At 42.0% G+C, this 17,150-nt stretch overlaps 1 protein-coding gene across 3 annotated transcripts in view; it reads right to left on the reverse strand.

Annotated features, from left to right (window-relative positions):
- Positions 1-1,752: 1,752 nt before the first annotated feature.
- Positions 1,753-17,150, reverse strand: part of c1ql3a (complement component 1, q subcomponent-like 3a) — an 81,219-nt gene continuing 65,821 nt past the window's right edge. The window contains exon 3 of one of the 3 annotated variants that reach the window (XM_036125486.1): positions 1,753-1,943. In XM_036125486.1, the coding sequence (XP_035981379.1) occupies positions 1,940-1,943 (4 nt within the window). In that variant the 3' untranslated portion in view covers positions 1,753-1,939. Of the gene's footprint in view, positions 1,944-8,628; positions 12,941-16,620; positions 16,848-17,150 lie in introns of those variants that run through there. The other 2 variants (XM_036125485.1, XM_036125487.1) reach the window with 2 other exon arrangements.

Below are 17,150 nucleotides of genomic sequence, written 5' to 3' on the forward strand. Positions count from 1 at the left end.
ATTTGAATTTTTGGTTACTCTGTTTTGGTGTTGTAGATGTTCCCGTTTCCCTCACGCCCCGGCGGTCTTCCCCTGGCGTTTCCATACGCCTGTTCTTTCCCCTGGCGTTTCCATACGCCTGTTCTTTCCCCTGGCGTTTCCATACGCCTGTTCTTTTCCCTGGCATTGTCGTACGCCCGTTCCTTCCCTCTGCCGTTAGTACGTCTGTTTTTTGCCCGTTTAGCCTTGTGGCCATGTTCGCCTGTCAGCGTCGGTTAGACGCTCTGTTTTGTTTACCAGGGGTTGTTAGAAACCCCTTTTGGTTCGCCCTGAGTGGTAGTTTTTGTTTGGGTTTAGCCCGCCATCCACCTTCCCTCCACCCACCCCAGTTAGATCAGTTTGGTTTTGACCCTAGCCCTCCATCCTGCCTTCCCTCCACCCACCCTGGCTCGGTCACTATTTAGTTTGTTTTTTTTAGGTTTTTTTTAGGCCGTCCGAAGACCGGCCTTGAGGGGGGGTAATGTCAGGGTTCAGTTTTGATTTAGGTTTTTATTTACTATTTTTCAGTTCTTCCTCCTGTCTGGGTTTAGTTAGGTTCTGGCTTTTGTTTTGGTTTGTTCAGTTTCCTCCTACCACTCCCACTCAGCCTTCCCTCCTACTGCAGTTAGTCACACCTGCCAGCCACTAATTAGCCAGACTCACTTCACCTGCCAGCCTCCCTACTTAAGCCTCACTCTGCTGTCACTCCTTTGCCGGTTCGTCATCATTCAACACCCTCTCCATGCCAGTCACCTGTGTGCCTTTGGAACCCTGCTTTTGTGTTTTCTCATTTAAGGTTAGTCCTGCCAGCTAACTCTGTGAAGCTCTGTACCCTGCCAGCTGTCTCTCGTAACTCTGAAGTCTGCCTGTCGTCTCAGAGAAGCTGTGGACATTACTGCCTGTCATGGGCTTTTTAGTCTCTCACTCCGGGCCGTCAGCTCCTGCCTTCATGTGCACCCCTGTTCCTGTGTATTCCTGGATCACTGGTTACATCACCCACCATCCCATCAAACCTGTCAATAAAACTCCTCAACTTTAGTCCTGTGTGTGTGGTTCTGGGTTCATCAAAGACAAATCCTGACAATGTTTTCATTTTAATTATTTACAGAGAAATAGTCACAATTTCAACGTGATCACATGTTTAATACCATCCTCAAAGTTGTTGTTTTTTAAGAGAAAAGTAGGAAATAGGCTGTCAAACTAATCAGTTGGCACAGACGCTCAACGTCTGACTTTTTAGTAAAATTACGCACTAACTCTGTAAACAGGCCACATAGGGAAGCTTAAAAGTATAATGTTCTCGCCTCAAACGATCTGAAAACATACTTTTGAAGAACAGCAGCAGCAGAAAAGGGAGTGTTTAACTTACCACTGTGAGCTCTGTTTGCGCTGTCTGGGATCAAGCTGCGGCCACGGTGCATTCTGGGAAAGTTGTCAGTCTGAAGAACGCATGCACGGCTCCTATCTTCGTACTCTGTGTTCCATTATCCAGCCTTGGAAACCGTGAAGCTGTGGACATTACTGCCTGTCGTGGGCCTTTTAGTCAGACCACTGTTGTGAATTCGTATTCTCAAAGAAAAAATCCGTATTCTCAAGCAACTGCTGCTGTTTGTGTTCATGAAGAGTAAAGCACAAATTCAAACTTGAAATTTGTGTATATATTAGTTATTGAAGTTGTAACTATTTAAACTGTATGTTGTATCTTTTGAATGTGATTTCAATTATTATGAGTTTACAAATGTTTGTTATGCACAACTTCTGACTAATATGGACACAACTATCCTTTTATGTACAAGTCTATTTAGACAGTGATCTTACCTCATACCCGTGGCTCTGGAGTGCCTGTCGTGTTCTTGTGCTGCAGGTAAAGCTCTATGTAATCAAATAGTAGCCGTGCTACTTCATAGCAGCTCTGTCCATTTTACCTTTAGAGAAAAGAGGAGAATACACTTTTGCATCACTTATCCATTTTAGGTTCATCCACATAATTTGAAGGTAGGCTTAAGTAGGCTTAAGCATTACCATTACCTCAGTAGGCTTAACAACAATTCTTAATTTTCATGAGGTGAAGAAAGGAACATTAGGTATTTATTGCTCTATTGTGCCAAATATGATGGTGGATATAATTTTGTTTAGAAACATTAATGTCATAGTTTAGTTTTGATTCGGCTTTTGTTTACCATTTGTAATGTTCTGTTTTTTGGTTTTGGTTTAGTGTTTGATTGTGTTGCTTCTCTCATGCTTTTGGGTTTATTTCCTTTGTAGATTCTGTCTTGTTTTAGGGTTTTGTTTAGTCTGTGTATTGTTTTAAGTAGTCCGGTCTTTGTGTTAGTTCTTATTCTGTGCTTAGTTTATTCTCGGTCTTAGTTTTATCATTCTGTCAGTCTCGTTATTGTTTCCACCTGCCTGTGGTTAATAAGTGCCCTCCGCTCACCTGTTTCTCTGCTTATTTAAGTCTCACTCCCTCCTCAGTTATCTGTCGGTACGTCATACTCTCATGCACCTGTTCCTCCATCTTTGCAGTCTCTGTTTTTGTTAAGAGCTCCCAGCACCTTGTTTCTATTTTTGGATAACCTGTTCTGTTTGTTTTTGCCCAGTCAGTTCGCCTGTTCCGTCAAGTGTGTCTGGATGTTTGCCTTACCCTTGTTTTTGGATCCTGTTTTTGTTCATCGGCCCGTCAATAAACCCAGTTAAAGAAATCAGTGTGTTTGGCTAAAGATCGGGTTCTGTTTCACACCATTCATCACACATTAGTTTTCGTTTTTTCTTCCTCATTTGGGTTTTAGTTGAGATTTGACCTTATTTAGTGTTAGTTTTCAGTTTCCTACTCCCCTTTTCACTCAGCCTTCACTTCACTCCCCTTGCAGTCAGTCACACCTGTTAGTAGTTAATTAGTTAAAGTCATTTCACCTCCCAGTCTCCCTATTTAAGTCTCCCTCTGTTCTCATTTCCCTGCTGGTCCGTCATCAATCAACACCTTCTCCATGCCTGCCTGCCTGTTTACGTTTGGAACCCTGCCACCTCTGCTTTTCTCCTCAAGGTTTGCTCCCTGTTTATCCTGCTGCCTTGCTCCGGTTCCCCTCTGCCTTACAGAAGAGCCTGCTGCTGAGCTCTGGTGGGTTCTCCCCTGAACTGTCAATTCTCTGCCGAGGTGTGGACCCTGCTGCCTGTTCCTGGTTCCAAGAAGTCTCTCTCCGGGCCATCAGCTCCTGCCAACACCATCACCCTGGTTCCGTGCAGTTCTACCTCGCTGGTTACATCACCCTCCATCCCATCAAACCTTCAATAAAGACTTTCATTTTAAGTCCCGTGTGTGTGGTTCTGGGTTCATCCATAGACAAATCGTGACAACTAGACTTAGACAACCTTATTTGTCATTTTATATGCACAGAATGCATACATAACGAAATTTCGTTTGCATACAGCTTGAGAATTACAGTAAATTACAGGATAAAGTGCAGCAGTGATTTAACAGTAAACAATTGAAATGTAAACAATGCAGGAGAAAGAGACAGTGTGCGATCACAGTGTACAGGTGAATATTTTTAAAAACAATTTGTATGTGCAGAAATTTTTTCTCAGATTAATTTCCTTTCATTTACAAATTGATTTTGACAGCTCTAATAAAAATGTATGTGGTGACCCACTGAGATTATGTTGGGAAAAGCTAAATAAACGTATTATAACTGATTTATCTTTAAGAAAGAAAGATGGAGTTTAATTTGTTAAAAAAAAAAATCACCGGGAGAGGGATGGTAGCTGTAGTCATGATCATTTTGCACTGCCTCCAGGTGGGACCAATCCTCTGTGCTGCTCCCTGGAACAGGCATCTCATTGTCAGCTGCAAGGCGTTTTCTTGCTTGCCTTGCAGATTGCTCACCTGTTCCTACAATAAAAATGTTGTTATTTAGATGTCATTTCAAACTAGGGCTGAACGATTTTGGAAAATAATCTAATTGCGATTGTTTTTCTTAATATTGTGATTTAATGCAATTTTTTTCCCCCCCAGTTTAATTTATCATGTCTTTTTAAACATATACAAACAACAAATCAATCTGTTTCCTCGCTGTGCAGATTAGTTGCTAAAACACCCACAGCATCTAAACTGTAGAAATGATTGTGTTCTGACCACGATATATTTCAACCAAAATTGCAATTTTAAGGTAGGTCTCCTCGGAAGAGAAGTGTTGACATCAGACATTAAAACAAGATTTATTTCTATAATAACAAAGCTACAGTAATAATTTTATAACATCTACATCAGATTAATGATAGGTAAAGTAAGCTAACAAGCTGCTGCATGTTAGCTTTGATCTTCATGTTACTGTCCCAATACAAAGGAAAATAAAGATAGTCAATGCGACACGTTTAATATTGTGCTCTCAGTCTTACCTAATGAAATCGCGCTGATTTCTGATAGGATAGGTAAAAGTTTGGTAAGGTAACCTAACAAGCTGCTGCATGTTAGCTTTGATCTTCATGTTACTGTCCCGATCAAAGCATTTATATAACAGCAATGATCGCTACAAATACTAAGGAAAATAAAGATAGGCAATACGGCATGCTTAATTGTAATGATCAGAGGTAGGGGACCCAGAATTCAGCCAGACCAGCAGAGGTTCAGTTCAGGTTTTTAAGTTAAGTTTCACTAGCCTAGTAGACAGGATTTATTAATCGAAATATTGTGTTACTTCAGTAAACAGCATTACATAGTGATGTTCTCTGGATGTTCATTTTATTTCTGTTATTAAATTCTTGAACTTGAAAATAAGTTGTCACTCCTTTATTCTATGTGTGCGCAAGTTTTGCTGTTAAAAGATCGCTAGTGCTCGAATTCATCCCTTTTAACCATTGACTTGATATCAGCTTAAGAACTGATCATCACCAGACAATACTTAACAGACACAGAGTTATTTGTGAAACATTAAATAACTTTAAACAGTGTATAATTGCACAACAGTGACCTAAGGAAGTTGATCATCTTCATTATTGTTTTCATCACCTCAGCATGTTCATCTGACAGGGAGGAACAGATAACTGACTGATGAATGATGCAGTGGTAAGTTAGGAGATCAGGATTATCATTCTTCAGTCTTGTTACAGCTCCCTTTTCTTTCCCTATCATAGCAGGAGCTCCATCTGTGGTGACTGAGATAACTTTTTTTGGCTCTACTCCTCTCTTTTCCAACATCTCTTTAATGGCCAGGTAGATGTTTTCTCCTGTTGTAGTGGTCTGAAGAGGTTTCTCACAAAGTTAAACATCAGGCTGTTGTCTCTCACCGGCCCACCAGCTGCTCCACCTCCTCTGTAGTCCCGGTCGTTGTCGTCTCTGATCAGGCCCACCACCATCATGCAAACTTCATGTTGTGATTGGTGGTGAACCTGGGGACACAGTCGTGTCGTGTGTCATCAGAGTGAACAGCAGTATGGAGCGATATTTGTGCCTTCTGATTGAGCGCGCAGGAACCAATCCGAGCGCGCAGTGACACAACATGCGCGCGCTCAAAACCGATCTGGCGCGCACTCAACTCTGAAAAACTCTTCTCAACCCACTGTCCTCCTCGCGCTCAGTTCCATCTCTGCTCACGCACTCGACCTTTTCCTTCCACGCTCAACACCAGCTGTGCGCTCGCTTGGCTGTTTCTGCACTCGCTCGACTCAAAAACTGAGTATGGCTTGCAAATACTGCATTGAAATGGATTAAATCAAAATGCTGCAGCTTTTGGCTGAAATTACAAAACATAATGGATTGAAGAAAAAAAGAAAAACAAATAAACAGTTTAATAGAGGTGTGAAAAATGTTTTTGTCTCTTTTTCTTTTCCTTCCAGCTTCTGGGTGGGGATGCATTAGTTTCTTCTGATCATATTCATCATCATTATCATCATTATTTAAAGGGCACTTTAGAAAAGAGATACATCAGATAAGAGATAACATCTAATAAAATGACTTGGCTAAACACTCAACAATTTAAAACACCAACACTAATAATAATAATAATAATAATAATAATAATAATAATTATTATTATTATTATTATTATTATTATTATTATTATTATTATTGTTGTAGGTGTTATTATAATAATAACTAGATATAAAATATCTAGTTATTCTAATATTTGCAAGCCATACTCTGATAGTGTAGATAGTCGGACTCACCTCGACACACCGCTCTGGCTCCGGAACCAGTCTCCTTGAGAGGGGCTGGACATTCTTCCACTCTGGAGTTGCCCATGGTGAGAGGTGCCGAGCTGGGGTTGGCATACTGGTTGCCCCCCATCTCGGGGCCTGCACGTTGGGGTTTTCCCCGGTGAACGAGAGGGTGGCCTCCCTCCGCATCCGTGTGGGGGGACGGGTTCTGACTGTTGTTTGCGCTTATGCGCCAAACAGCATTTCAGATTACCCACCCTTTTTGGAGTCCTTGGAAGGGGTACTGGAGAGTGCCCCTCCTGGGGACTCCCTTGTTTTGCTGGGGGACTTCAACACTCACGTGGGCAATGACAGTGGGACCTGGAGGGGCGTGGTTGGGAGGAATGGCCCACCTGATCTGAACTCGAGTGGTGTTTTGTTGTTGGACTTCTGTGCTCGTCATGGATTGTCCATCACAAACACCATGTTCAAGCATAAGGGTGTCCATATGTGCTCTTGGCACCAGGACACCCTAGGTCGCAGTTCAATGATCGACTTTGTTGTCGTTTCATCTGACCTGCAGCCGTATGTCTTTGACACTCGGGTGAAGAGAGGGGCGGAGCTCTCCACCGACCACTACCTGGTGGTGAGTTGGCTCCGATGGCAGGGGAGGAAGCCGGTCCGACCGGGCAGGCCCAAACGCACTGTGAGTGTTTGCTGGGAATGTCTGGCAGAGTCCCCTGTGAGGCGGAGCTTTAACTCCCACCTCCGGGAGAACTTTAAACACGTGGGAGGCGGGGGACATTGAGTCTGAATGGACCATGTTAGGTAAGGTCTATTCAGGGGTTCTGGAAAGGAGGGTCCGTCGGATAGTCGAATCTCGGATTCAGGAAGAGCAGTGTGGTTTTCGTCCTGGCCGTGGAACACTGGACCAGCTCTATACCCTTAGCAGGATTCTTGAGGGGGCATGGGAGTTTGCCCAAACAGTCTACATGTGCTTTGTGGATCTGGAGAAGGCATTCGACCGTGTCCCCCGGGGGATCCTGTGGGGGGTACTCCGGGAGTATGGAGTACCGGACCCTTTAATAAGGGCTGTCAGGTCTCTGTACGACCGGTGTCAGAGTCTGGTCTGCATTGCCGGCAGTAAGTCGGACTCGTTTCCGGTGAGAGTTGGACTCTGCCAAGGTTGCCCTTTGTCACCGATTCTGTTCATAACTTTTATGGACAGAATTTCTAGGCGCAGCCAAGGTGTTGAGGGGATCCGTTTTGGTGGCCTTAGGATTGCGTCTCTGCTATTCGCGGATGACGTGGTCCTATTGGCTTCATCAGGGCGTTATCTACAGCTCTCACTGGAGCGGTTCGCAGCCGAGTGCGAAGCGGGCGGGATGAAAATCAGTGCCTCTAAATCCAAGACCATGGTCTTGAACCGGAAAAGGGTAGAGTGCCTTCTCCGGGTTGGGGAGGATGTCCTGCCCCTAGTGGAGGAGTTCAAGTATCTTGGGGTCTTGTTCACGAATGAGGGGAAGATGGAGCGGGAGATCGACAGGCGGATTGGTGCAGCGTCTGCTGTGAAGAGGGTGCTGTACCGATCCGTTGTGGTGAAGAGAGAGCTGAGCCAAAAGGCGAAGCTCTCGATTTACCGGTCGATCTACGTTCCTACCCTCATCTATGGTCACGAGCTTTGGGTCGTGACCGAAAGAACGAGATCCCAGATACAAGCGGCTGAAATGAGTTTTCTCCATAGTGTGTCTGGGCTCTCCCTTAGAGATAGGGTGAGGAGCTCAGTCATCCGGGGAGGACTCAGAGTAGAGCCGCTGCTCCTCCACGTCGAGAGGAGCCAGTTGAGGTGGCTCGGTCATCTGGTCAGGATGCCTCCTGGACGCCTCCCTGGTGATGTGTTCCGGGTACGTCCCACCGGGAGGAGGCCCAGGGGAAGACCCAGGACACGCTGGAGGAACTATGTCTCACGGCTGGCCTGGGAACGCCTTGGGATTCCTCCTGAGGAGCTGGCCCAAGTGGCTGGGGAGAGGGACGTCTGGGCCTCCCTACTGAAGCTGCTACCCCCGCGACCCGACCCCGGATAAGCAGAAGAAGACGGACGGACGGACGGACGGTTAGGTTTAGAGTCAGGGTAATGGTAAGAAATTATTAAACATAAATGGTAGTCAATGGAAGGTAAGATCCCCAGTAAGGTTTTAAACAAGGATGGGCGTGCGTATGTGTGTTCTTGCACTTGCTGCCGAGCAACAAAAAATTTTGTTCATTTTACTAGTAAAGTGAGGACTTTTTTGGTCCTCACTTTGTTTCTGGGCTAAGGGTTTTGGAATAGTACTAGGATGGAATGGAAGTAAGGACACAGCCCTCACTTTGCATTTTAAAGAAGGACGTGTGTGCTTGCGTGTGTGTGTGTGTGTGTGTGTGTGTGTCTTATATTCACACACAGATAATGATATATTTATTTTTAATAGAGACACAGTTTATTTACAAGACTGTTGACAACAGAAAGTACAGATGACTTAACACTGTCTATTTATTATACAAGTGTCTTTTACATGAAAATCACAGTTCATGCTTTAACACAGCAGTAACTATGATTGCATGCAATCTAGCTTTAATATACACAGTAACAAACTGTTGTTTTTCCCAACCCCTATGTAGGGATTATCATTTTCAATGCAGACAGCATACAGTACGTGTGACAAAAGATATATGCATCAAATCATCATACCATCGAATGGGACAATTAGTAGTGACAGTAAGATCTTAGGAGCTGGCAACACCATTGTAATATGTGTACTACACAACAGTTACACAGCAAAGCACAACACAATTTCACATACTAGGTGTTGCACCATGCAACATTTAGGCCTATATTTATTAACTTCCCAACTATACAACTAATTGACCTTAGAAAGGTATAGTCAATTTCAATTATATTCCTGTAGTCGTTTTACAGACCTTATATTTCTAACTTGTCACAATGTAACTTCATAGACCTTTCTTCTACCAGTATTTATTGGTTTTATTAAAAGGCCTTTATTAAAAAGCCTTTATTAAAAGGTCTTTCTGTGATATTTCTCTTATTAGTTAGTGGCTTACCTGAAGCCCATAAGATCATATTGCGTTAAGTTTTTGATACCTCATACATTGAGGTATCAGCTCAGTTTATGCATTGACAGTTTATGCTGTCAATGCACAAACTGTCCCACAAGGGACAGTTTAGGCATTGACAATTCTTGCATCTGTCCCTCATTTCAGTTTAAGAGCCTTGGTGTCATCCTAGACACCCCTGTCTATCCTGTCCTTCACTTTCCACATCCACAACATAACCAGGTTAACTTACTTTCTGCCGCAACAAGCAAGTTTTTCCTTCATACTTTTGCGAAACAGGTTCACTTCTGGACTTGACAATTTCAACTCCTTTCCTCCTGGTCACCCAGAAAACACTCCATAAACTCCGGCTAGTACATAAGACAGAAGTTTGCATCATTACATCATCTACTTCCCACTTCACACCTAAACTACATTACGGATTTTATTGATTGCTTTGACCTGTTTGAAGAAACTGGCAACCTCTCAGTTTTCATCATCACCATCTCAGCAGAGCAAAAGACACCTCTTGCAAATGAGCTAACCCATTCTCATTGGTTTGACACACTTTCCCCACCCTTTTGCAAAACAGTTAAAGCAGATGTCATTCAAGCAGTCCAAACTGCATTGCTTTAGCTGCGGTAGCCAAACAGAAACCATATGTTGCTAGCTCTTAGAAATTTCTTGATCGGTATGAAATCACTGAAGCACCTGTTTGCAAGTCCTTCACACAACTTTAAGCCTGCAGGCCTTAAAAAGTGCCATGTTGAGTGTTGTTCTTTGCAAGCATGGATGGTGTAAGTAACAGGTAGATGGTCCAGGACAAGAAGGGTCCGAGGAAGAGGAATCCGTGTGCGAGGTGGAGGTGTAGCTGGAAGGGCTCAAGTTACAGATGAAATTCAGGCATCTGTGATTGATCATGTGGTAAATCATTGCCTTACACTGGACAAAGAGTCCAACCTGTTCTCAATAGAAACATGGTTGCATCCATTGTAAGAATTTCTCGACTGGAGAAAAGGTGATGTTGCTATACAGTATATACAGATATATCTGTATCTATACCTATAGAGGAATTCTTCAGTGCATCAAGATGGAAGGTATATGATCACCGCTCCTATGAGAAGATGCCCTTGCTCAATGTAATGACTGCTACTGCCCAAGATATAGATGCCGAGGGATGTCAAGGATGGATTTTACATGCAAGAAGAGTTTCCCAAGGTGCATCGCAAGGGAAAATATTGAGTGTGATGTAGATGAAGCCATGTGGACTATTCGTCAAGAGAGGAGAGACTTAGAAGAGACAGACAGCCCTAGTATTTTCTGTTGGAATTTTAGCCACAATGTTAAAATAACGAATGACTAATTAAAATTTGCATCACAGCTCAGGACAAGAGGAGACCTGTCTGGCGACCTGTCCAGGGTGTACCCCACCTCTCACCCGTTGACAGCTGGAGATAGGCACAAGCACCCTTCGCGATCCCACAAGGGACAAGCGTGACGGAAAATGGATGGATGGATGGATATCTGATTGTGGATCCAATTTTTTGTAAGAAGGCAAATTTGACAACAAACGACACTGTAAGCTGCGTACCGTCATTGGCTTTAATAACCAGCAATGCCACACTGATTCAAATTGAGCTATTTTGTTGCCTCTTGTGTAATGAGTGATTGGAAGGGCTCAAACATTTGTGTGCAAGTTGTGTTGTTTTGAGGGCAAAATGTGCTTTTGGTCCATATTTTAAATGTTTTGGCAGAGTTGGAGCCTTTTGCAAACAAAATTAACTGCTTCGTCAAAGCAATCAATAAAAACTGTAATAGATAAAGGTGATACCCCAGAAACTCGAGGGACATGTGGGCAGGACCAAACTCAGGTAAATCACTCCCATTTGGCAGTGAACGCCAGGTATTGGTCAGTGCTGTAGTTTTTACTGTACAGCAGTTCTCACAGAGATCTAATTTTTTCTCTCCTTTTTTTACTACATAATGTGTACTTGTATACATACTGTCAGGATTGAAGGATCATTTCACCCAGTATAACAAAAGTATTTCTGAACAGCATTACCAACTACAGCTTTAACTCCACTGGCTCCCTATCACATTAACCTTTCAAGGTCTATGAGGTCATATACAACTTCACAGAGTATGTTGTTCATTTTCTCGTGTATCTTTTGATCAACTTATATTTTTTTCCATCCGAAACATGAGATCTTATTCTTTCCACTCATACCACCCACATAGTTGTTTGCTCTCCCTAACCCATGTAGTAAGCAGGTGAAAATCAGTGTCCAATGGTAGCATGCGTCTTGGTGATGCAATGCATGGTTCTCCAATCAGAGAGCAGAATGCACATCCCAAAAAGTATTACACGACAAGATATTAGCATGCTTCGACCAGACATGCTAATATAAATTTGTTAGACGCTATAAAAGGTTACAAATGAGATAAAGTCAGCAAAATAACGTCCCTTTGTGAAGGTTCAGTGTACATAATTGTGCAGATTGTGATTCTTTTACTGGATTGATTTATTTGACTTCAGAAAAGTAATTGTTGAACTAAAAATTACATCACAGCTCCTGGGGTCAACTAATACAGAAGCTTTTGTAAGCAGAAGACGCACCGGTCCTAGAAAGATGAGGAGCTGGATTACATTTAGGGTCTGGACCAGTTAAAGAGTAAGTAACCTAATTGTTATATACAATACATGAAGTTAAATAATATAAATTCACAGTAAATCTTGATAAAACAGTTATGCATTAAGGTCTTGTGTTTCGTTTTTAGAGAAAGTTTGGTTTCCCTGTGACTGAGTTCATCCAAGAATTGTGCGTATAAATGAAATATTATGTGGATAGACCATGTCAAATTCAAATTTCTAGTGGTAGTTTATCTTTAGATACATTTTTCTTTTGGTTTTACTGGGAGTTTGTTTGTTGCATTTGTTTTCACACGTTTGGTCTAAAAAGAAATAGTGCCTAAATTATTATAAGCCAGTTAGTTTTACTTCAGTTAGTTTAATGAAGATCTTCATTACCTTTTCTATAATACTTAAAATGCTGTTATATTGTGGTAGAATAAATTGAACTGAGCATAATTAAAGTATTTTATTTCTAGTTGTGGTGGTTTAGGCAGTTTTCTTCTGGTACTGATGATGTCCTGTTAACAAACCAAACCAATGGATAAAATACCAGTATTGGGTATTGTTGATTACTCTTTAAAATTGTGATTGTTTTCAGTGTTTGTGGAAATGACCTCTGTCTCTTCCTCTGCAGGGTGTTCAGGCTAAAAGAATCCCCGGGGGCCTGAACACCTTTTAAAGGTTCCGGAAGAGTCACTTTGGTAGTTAAGGTAGTATTTTTAGAATTTAGATATAAATGTTCTAAGATATTTATAGATGATGGTGTTTGTTAAATAAAGTGTAATGTTTTAGCTACAGTATTTGTTAGTGTTTGTATGTTAGTGTGTAATTATATGTTTCCCCTGTTTCATGGTAGATCTGGTTAATGAGAGGGGTAAGTTAGCTATAAAAGGCTGCCTGTTTATAAGTTAATAAGTTAGGGTGATTGTGGCTGTTCCTGTGACCAGATGTGACTGGTGAAATAGGGTTTCCTACCTGTTTGTCAATGCCTCAAGTCTCCTGCCTAAACCAACCTCCACGAGCCATTCTAACAAGCGGTGTCAGGAGTGGGGTCGGATTCATAAAGTGGAGCTAAGGATGACAAAAGAAAGAGAAAAGAAGAAGCATGACCAACAGGTGAAGCCTGACGATGGAGCAAAACTATCAAGTGATCAGCAGGGCTTCACAGCCGTAACCCAGAGGAGAAGATTGAGGAGCTGATAGTCATTCGGTCACAAGCAGCAAGAGATCAGCAGATGGAAAAAGATGCCTCCCGTCAAGAACAAAGATGGAAGAGATGGCAGCACCATTTTCTACAAGTGCATTAAATGAAGCAAGATCCTAGAGGTAAACAGCAAGAGTCTGGAGCGGAGCGGCCTCAAGATGACAGTGATGATCCAGGTGAGGGTACAAGCCAACCAGTTAATCACGTCAGACTGGAGAGGGACCTCAGCATGCACAGAGAACCTAAACTGAATCCTCTTTCACCTAATGATGATATTGAACATTTTATGACTACTTTTGAAAGAATGGCTCATGTCTGTTGATGACCAAGAGATGAATGGACTATCCGACTTATTCCCCTACTGACTGGTAAGGCATGAAGTGCTTATGTCTTAATGGTTATTGCAGATTCAGAAGACTATGAAAAAGTGAAGGCGGCCATATCGCAAAAATATGAGATTACAGCTGAAACCTATCGTCAACATTTCCGTTCTATAGACATTCTTCCTGGGGAGACTCCATGAGAGCTTTATGTGCGCCTCAAGGACATGTTTTCCAAGTGAGTTAAACCAGACAAGGCAACCGTAAAAGAAATTTCAGAGACAGTGATCTTGGAACAATTTGTGCTAATGGTCAAACCTGAGCTGGAAGCGTGGCTTCGTGAGCATGACCCTAAGACAGCAGAGAAGGCAGCACAACTACCAGAGGTCTTCACAGCCACTAGACAAGGGACAAAAACACGGTACTTTTGGACAGGACACAAAAGTAAGTCCTCTGGGGATGGACGGAGTTGTGGTCAGATTGAGAGCAAGGTATTCTCTAGTAGTATGCAGAATACCTCTATAAGTACAAACCTGATGCAGCTAAGAATTCCCCTTTTCTTGCAGTTAAGCAAGATACAAGATGTTATTTATGTAATGGACTGGGTCACACTCAGTATTCTTGCCCCCTTACTAAGCAGTCTAAGCCATCCCTGTTTTGCACTGTCCCCAGGCCAACTAGACCTGTTTTTCAGGATGCTGCTGATACTGCACGAGGTTTAGTTAATGGTCAGCGTGAAATGGCCTTGCTAGATACTGGGGGATTTCAGACCGTGGTTTTGTATTTCTTAATACCTAGAGAGAGGTGGACTAGGGAACAGTCTCATATAAACTGCATTCATTGGGATAAACATGTATATCCAATGGCTGATGTATATCTGACTGTGGGAGGGCACACATTTGTCATGTCAGTAGCTCTTGCCTCTAAGTTGCCGTATGCAGTTATTCTGGGCAATGATGTCCCCATTATTGCAGATCTCATCCAGCAGGCAGAACTACATCCTCACAGAGAACAGTAAGTGACACACCCAAAAAATTATGCCCAACTGGAAGTAAGGGATGTCTTATTGGCCCAATCTGTATAGTCCAAGCTTAAAGCAACTCTACAGTATACAGCATGGTAACCACAAGGGCGCAGAGTGTACAAAATGTCTTGAGGGAGTTACCTTTTTTTGCAGAAGTATGGGATGTGGGGCATGTTAAACTATCTAAATCTAGAGCTGAGAGAAGAAGAGAGAAGATGAGAGGCTTAGCCAGGCATCCAGATGATGTTTCTATACCAACTCAACCACTAGATGTTAATCTTCAGGTAAATGTGGGTGTACTTCAGCAGCAGGACCCAACTTTAAAATGTTGGTTTGACAAGGTGACTGATGTTGAAGGAAACACACAGGGCAGTTCAGGATTTCTTGCTTAGGCAAGGCGGGATTTTGTTTCAGTGTAAAGGGGATGTGTATTCCTTAGCATTACCACAGGAGTTCAGAGAGAAAGTAATGGATCTGGGACACATTGTTCCATGGGCTGGACATATGGGATTTCAGAAATGTTCATATATATATATATATATATATATATATATATATATATATATATATATATATATATATATATATATATATATACACAAAATAAAGTGATAGTGACGTTGTGAAAAAAACAGTGCAAAGACTGAATAAATGTCAATTACAGAGAGGGGGGGGGTCTGAATCACTGAAGGAGGCATTGTAGAGATTGATGACCACAGGCAGGAATGATTTCCTGTGGCGCTCTGTGGTGCATCTGGGTAAGATGAGTCTTTCAATTCAATTAAATTAAATTTTATTTATATAGCGCCAATTCATGAAACATGTCATCTCAAGGCACTTTACAAAGTCAAATTCAATCATATTATACAGATTGGGTCAGATTATGCAGATTTATAAAAAATTTCCTATATAAGGGAAACAGTTGATTGCATCAAAGTCCCGACAAGCAGCATCCACTCCTGGAGAAGCGTAGAGCCACAGGGAGAGTCGTCTGTATTGTCCATGGCTTTGCAGCAATCACTCATACTGAGCAAGCATGAAGCGACAGAGGAAAGAAAAACTTCCCATTAACGGGAAGGAAAAACCTCCAGCAGAACCGGGCTCAGTATGAACGGTCATCTGCCTCGACCGACTGGGGTTACAGAAGACAGAGCAGAGACACAACAAGAGAGACAAAAAAGCACAGAAGCACACATTGATCCAGTAATCTGTTCTACATTAGATGTCAGAGCTAACAGAACACCAGACCAGGTGTACCTACTATAAAGAAAAGAGAGAGAGAGCAAAAAGTTAAAAGCTGAAATGACAACAACATATTAATGTAATGCAATGCAAAACTGGAGAACAGTTGAAATCAGTAGAGTGAGAAAAATAGGCCCTGATGTCCTCCAGTAGCCTAAGCCTATAGCAGCATAACTATAGAGGTAGGTCAAGGTAACATGAGCCACTGTAGCTATAAGCTTTGTCAAAAAGGAAAGTTTTAAGATTAGTCTTAAAAGTAGACAGGGTGTCTGCCTCACAGACCAAAACTGGGAATTGGTTCCACAGGAGAGGAGCCTGATACCTAAAGGATCTACCTCCCATTCTACTTTTAGAGACTCTAGGAACCACCAGCAGACCTGCAGTCTGAGAGCGAAGTGCTCTGTTAGGAACATACAGTGTAATCAGAGCTCTTATATATGATGGAGCATGATTATTAAGGGCTTTCTACGTTAGAAGAAGCATTTTAAATTCTATTCTTGATTTAACAGGAAGCCAATGAAGGGAAGCTAAAATTGGAGAAATATGATCCCTCTTGTTGATTTTCATCAGAACTTTTGCTGCAGCATTTTGGATCAGCTGAAGACTTTGAACAGCATTTTGTGGACTTCCTGATAGTTAAGAATTACAATAGCGCAGCCTTGAAGTAACAAATGCATGGATTAGTTTTTCAGCATCACCCCTGGACAGAATGTTTCTAATTTTGGCAATATTCCTGAGGTGAAAAAAAGAAACTCTGGAAACCTGTCAAATATGGGATTTAAATGACATGTCTTGGTCGAAAATAACACCAAGATTTTTTACTTTATTACCAGAGGCCAAGTTAATGCCATCCAGACTAAGTGATTGATTAAGAAGCTTATTTTTTGAGGACTCTGGTTCAAAGATTACAACTTCTGTCTTGTCAGAATTTAAGTGCAGGAAACTTAAAGTCATCCAGCTTTTGATGTCATCAAGACATGCAGTCGAAGTAATTGATTGGATTAGCCTGAACACCCTGCAGAGGTGAACACCCTGCAGAGGAAGAAACAGAAGTAAGTCATTTGTACAATACACTGGAAAATAATCTCACACTATTTCAAAGTCTAGTCAGTAATACCGTTATTTTGTCCATTTGTGTGGTTTGTTAACACGACAGGTCATCATCAGTACGAGCTCTGATGAAGCTACCTATAAACGATTAAATTAAAAATATCACTCTGTGTAATTTGTTCTTTCAAAATATCCAAAACAGCATTTTAAGTGTGCTAGAATAAGTAATGAAGATCTTTATTACACCATCTATGGCCAGTTTGTGACGTTCTTCCAAAACTTAAAATGATAGAACACCGTCAAACCTCAGACTAGCAGGTGTTCCCTTTGCAAAGAGACACACTAATCGCTTTCTGATTGGCTAATGTCACGGCTCTGCCAAGTTTCATTGGTTGAGAGCGGTCTCAGTGTAATAACTTAAAGAAGTTTAAATAGAACCAC

The sequence above is a fragment of the Fundulus heteroclitus genome, chromosome 21 (assembly GCF_011125445.2).
Source record: "Fundulus heteroclitus isolate FHET01 chromosome 21, MU-UCD_Fhet_4.1, whole genome shotgun sequence".
Taxonomy (NCBI): Eukaryota; Metazoa; Chordata; class Actinopteri; order Cyprinodontiformes; family Fundulidae; genus Fundulus; species Fundulus heteroclitus.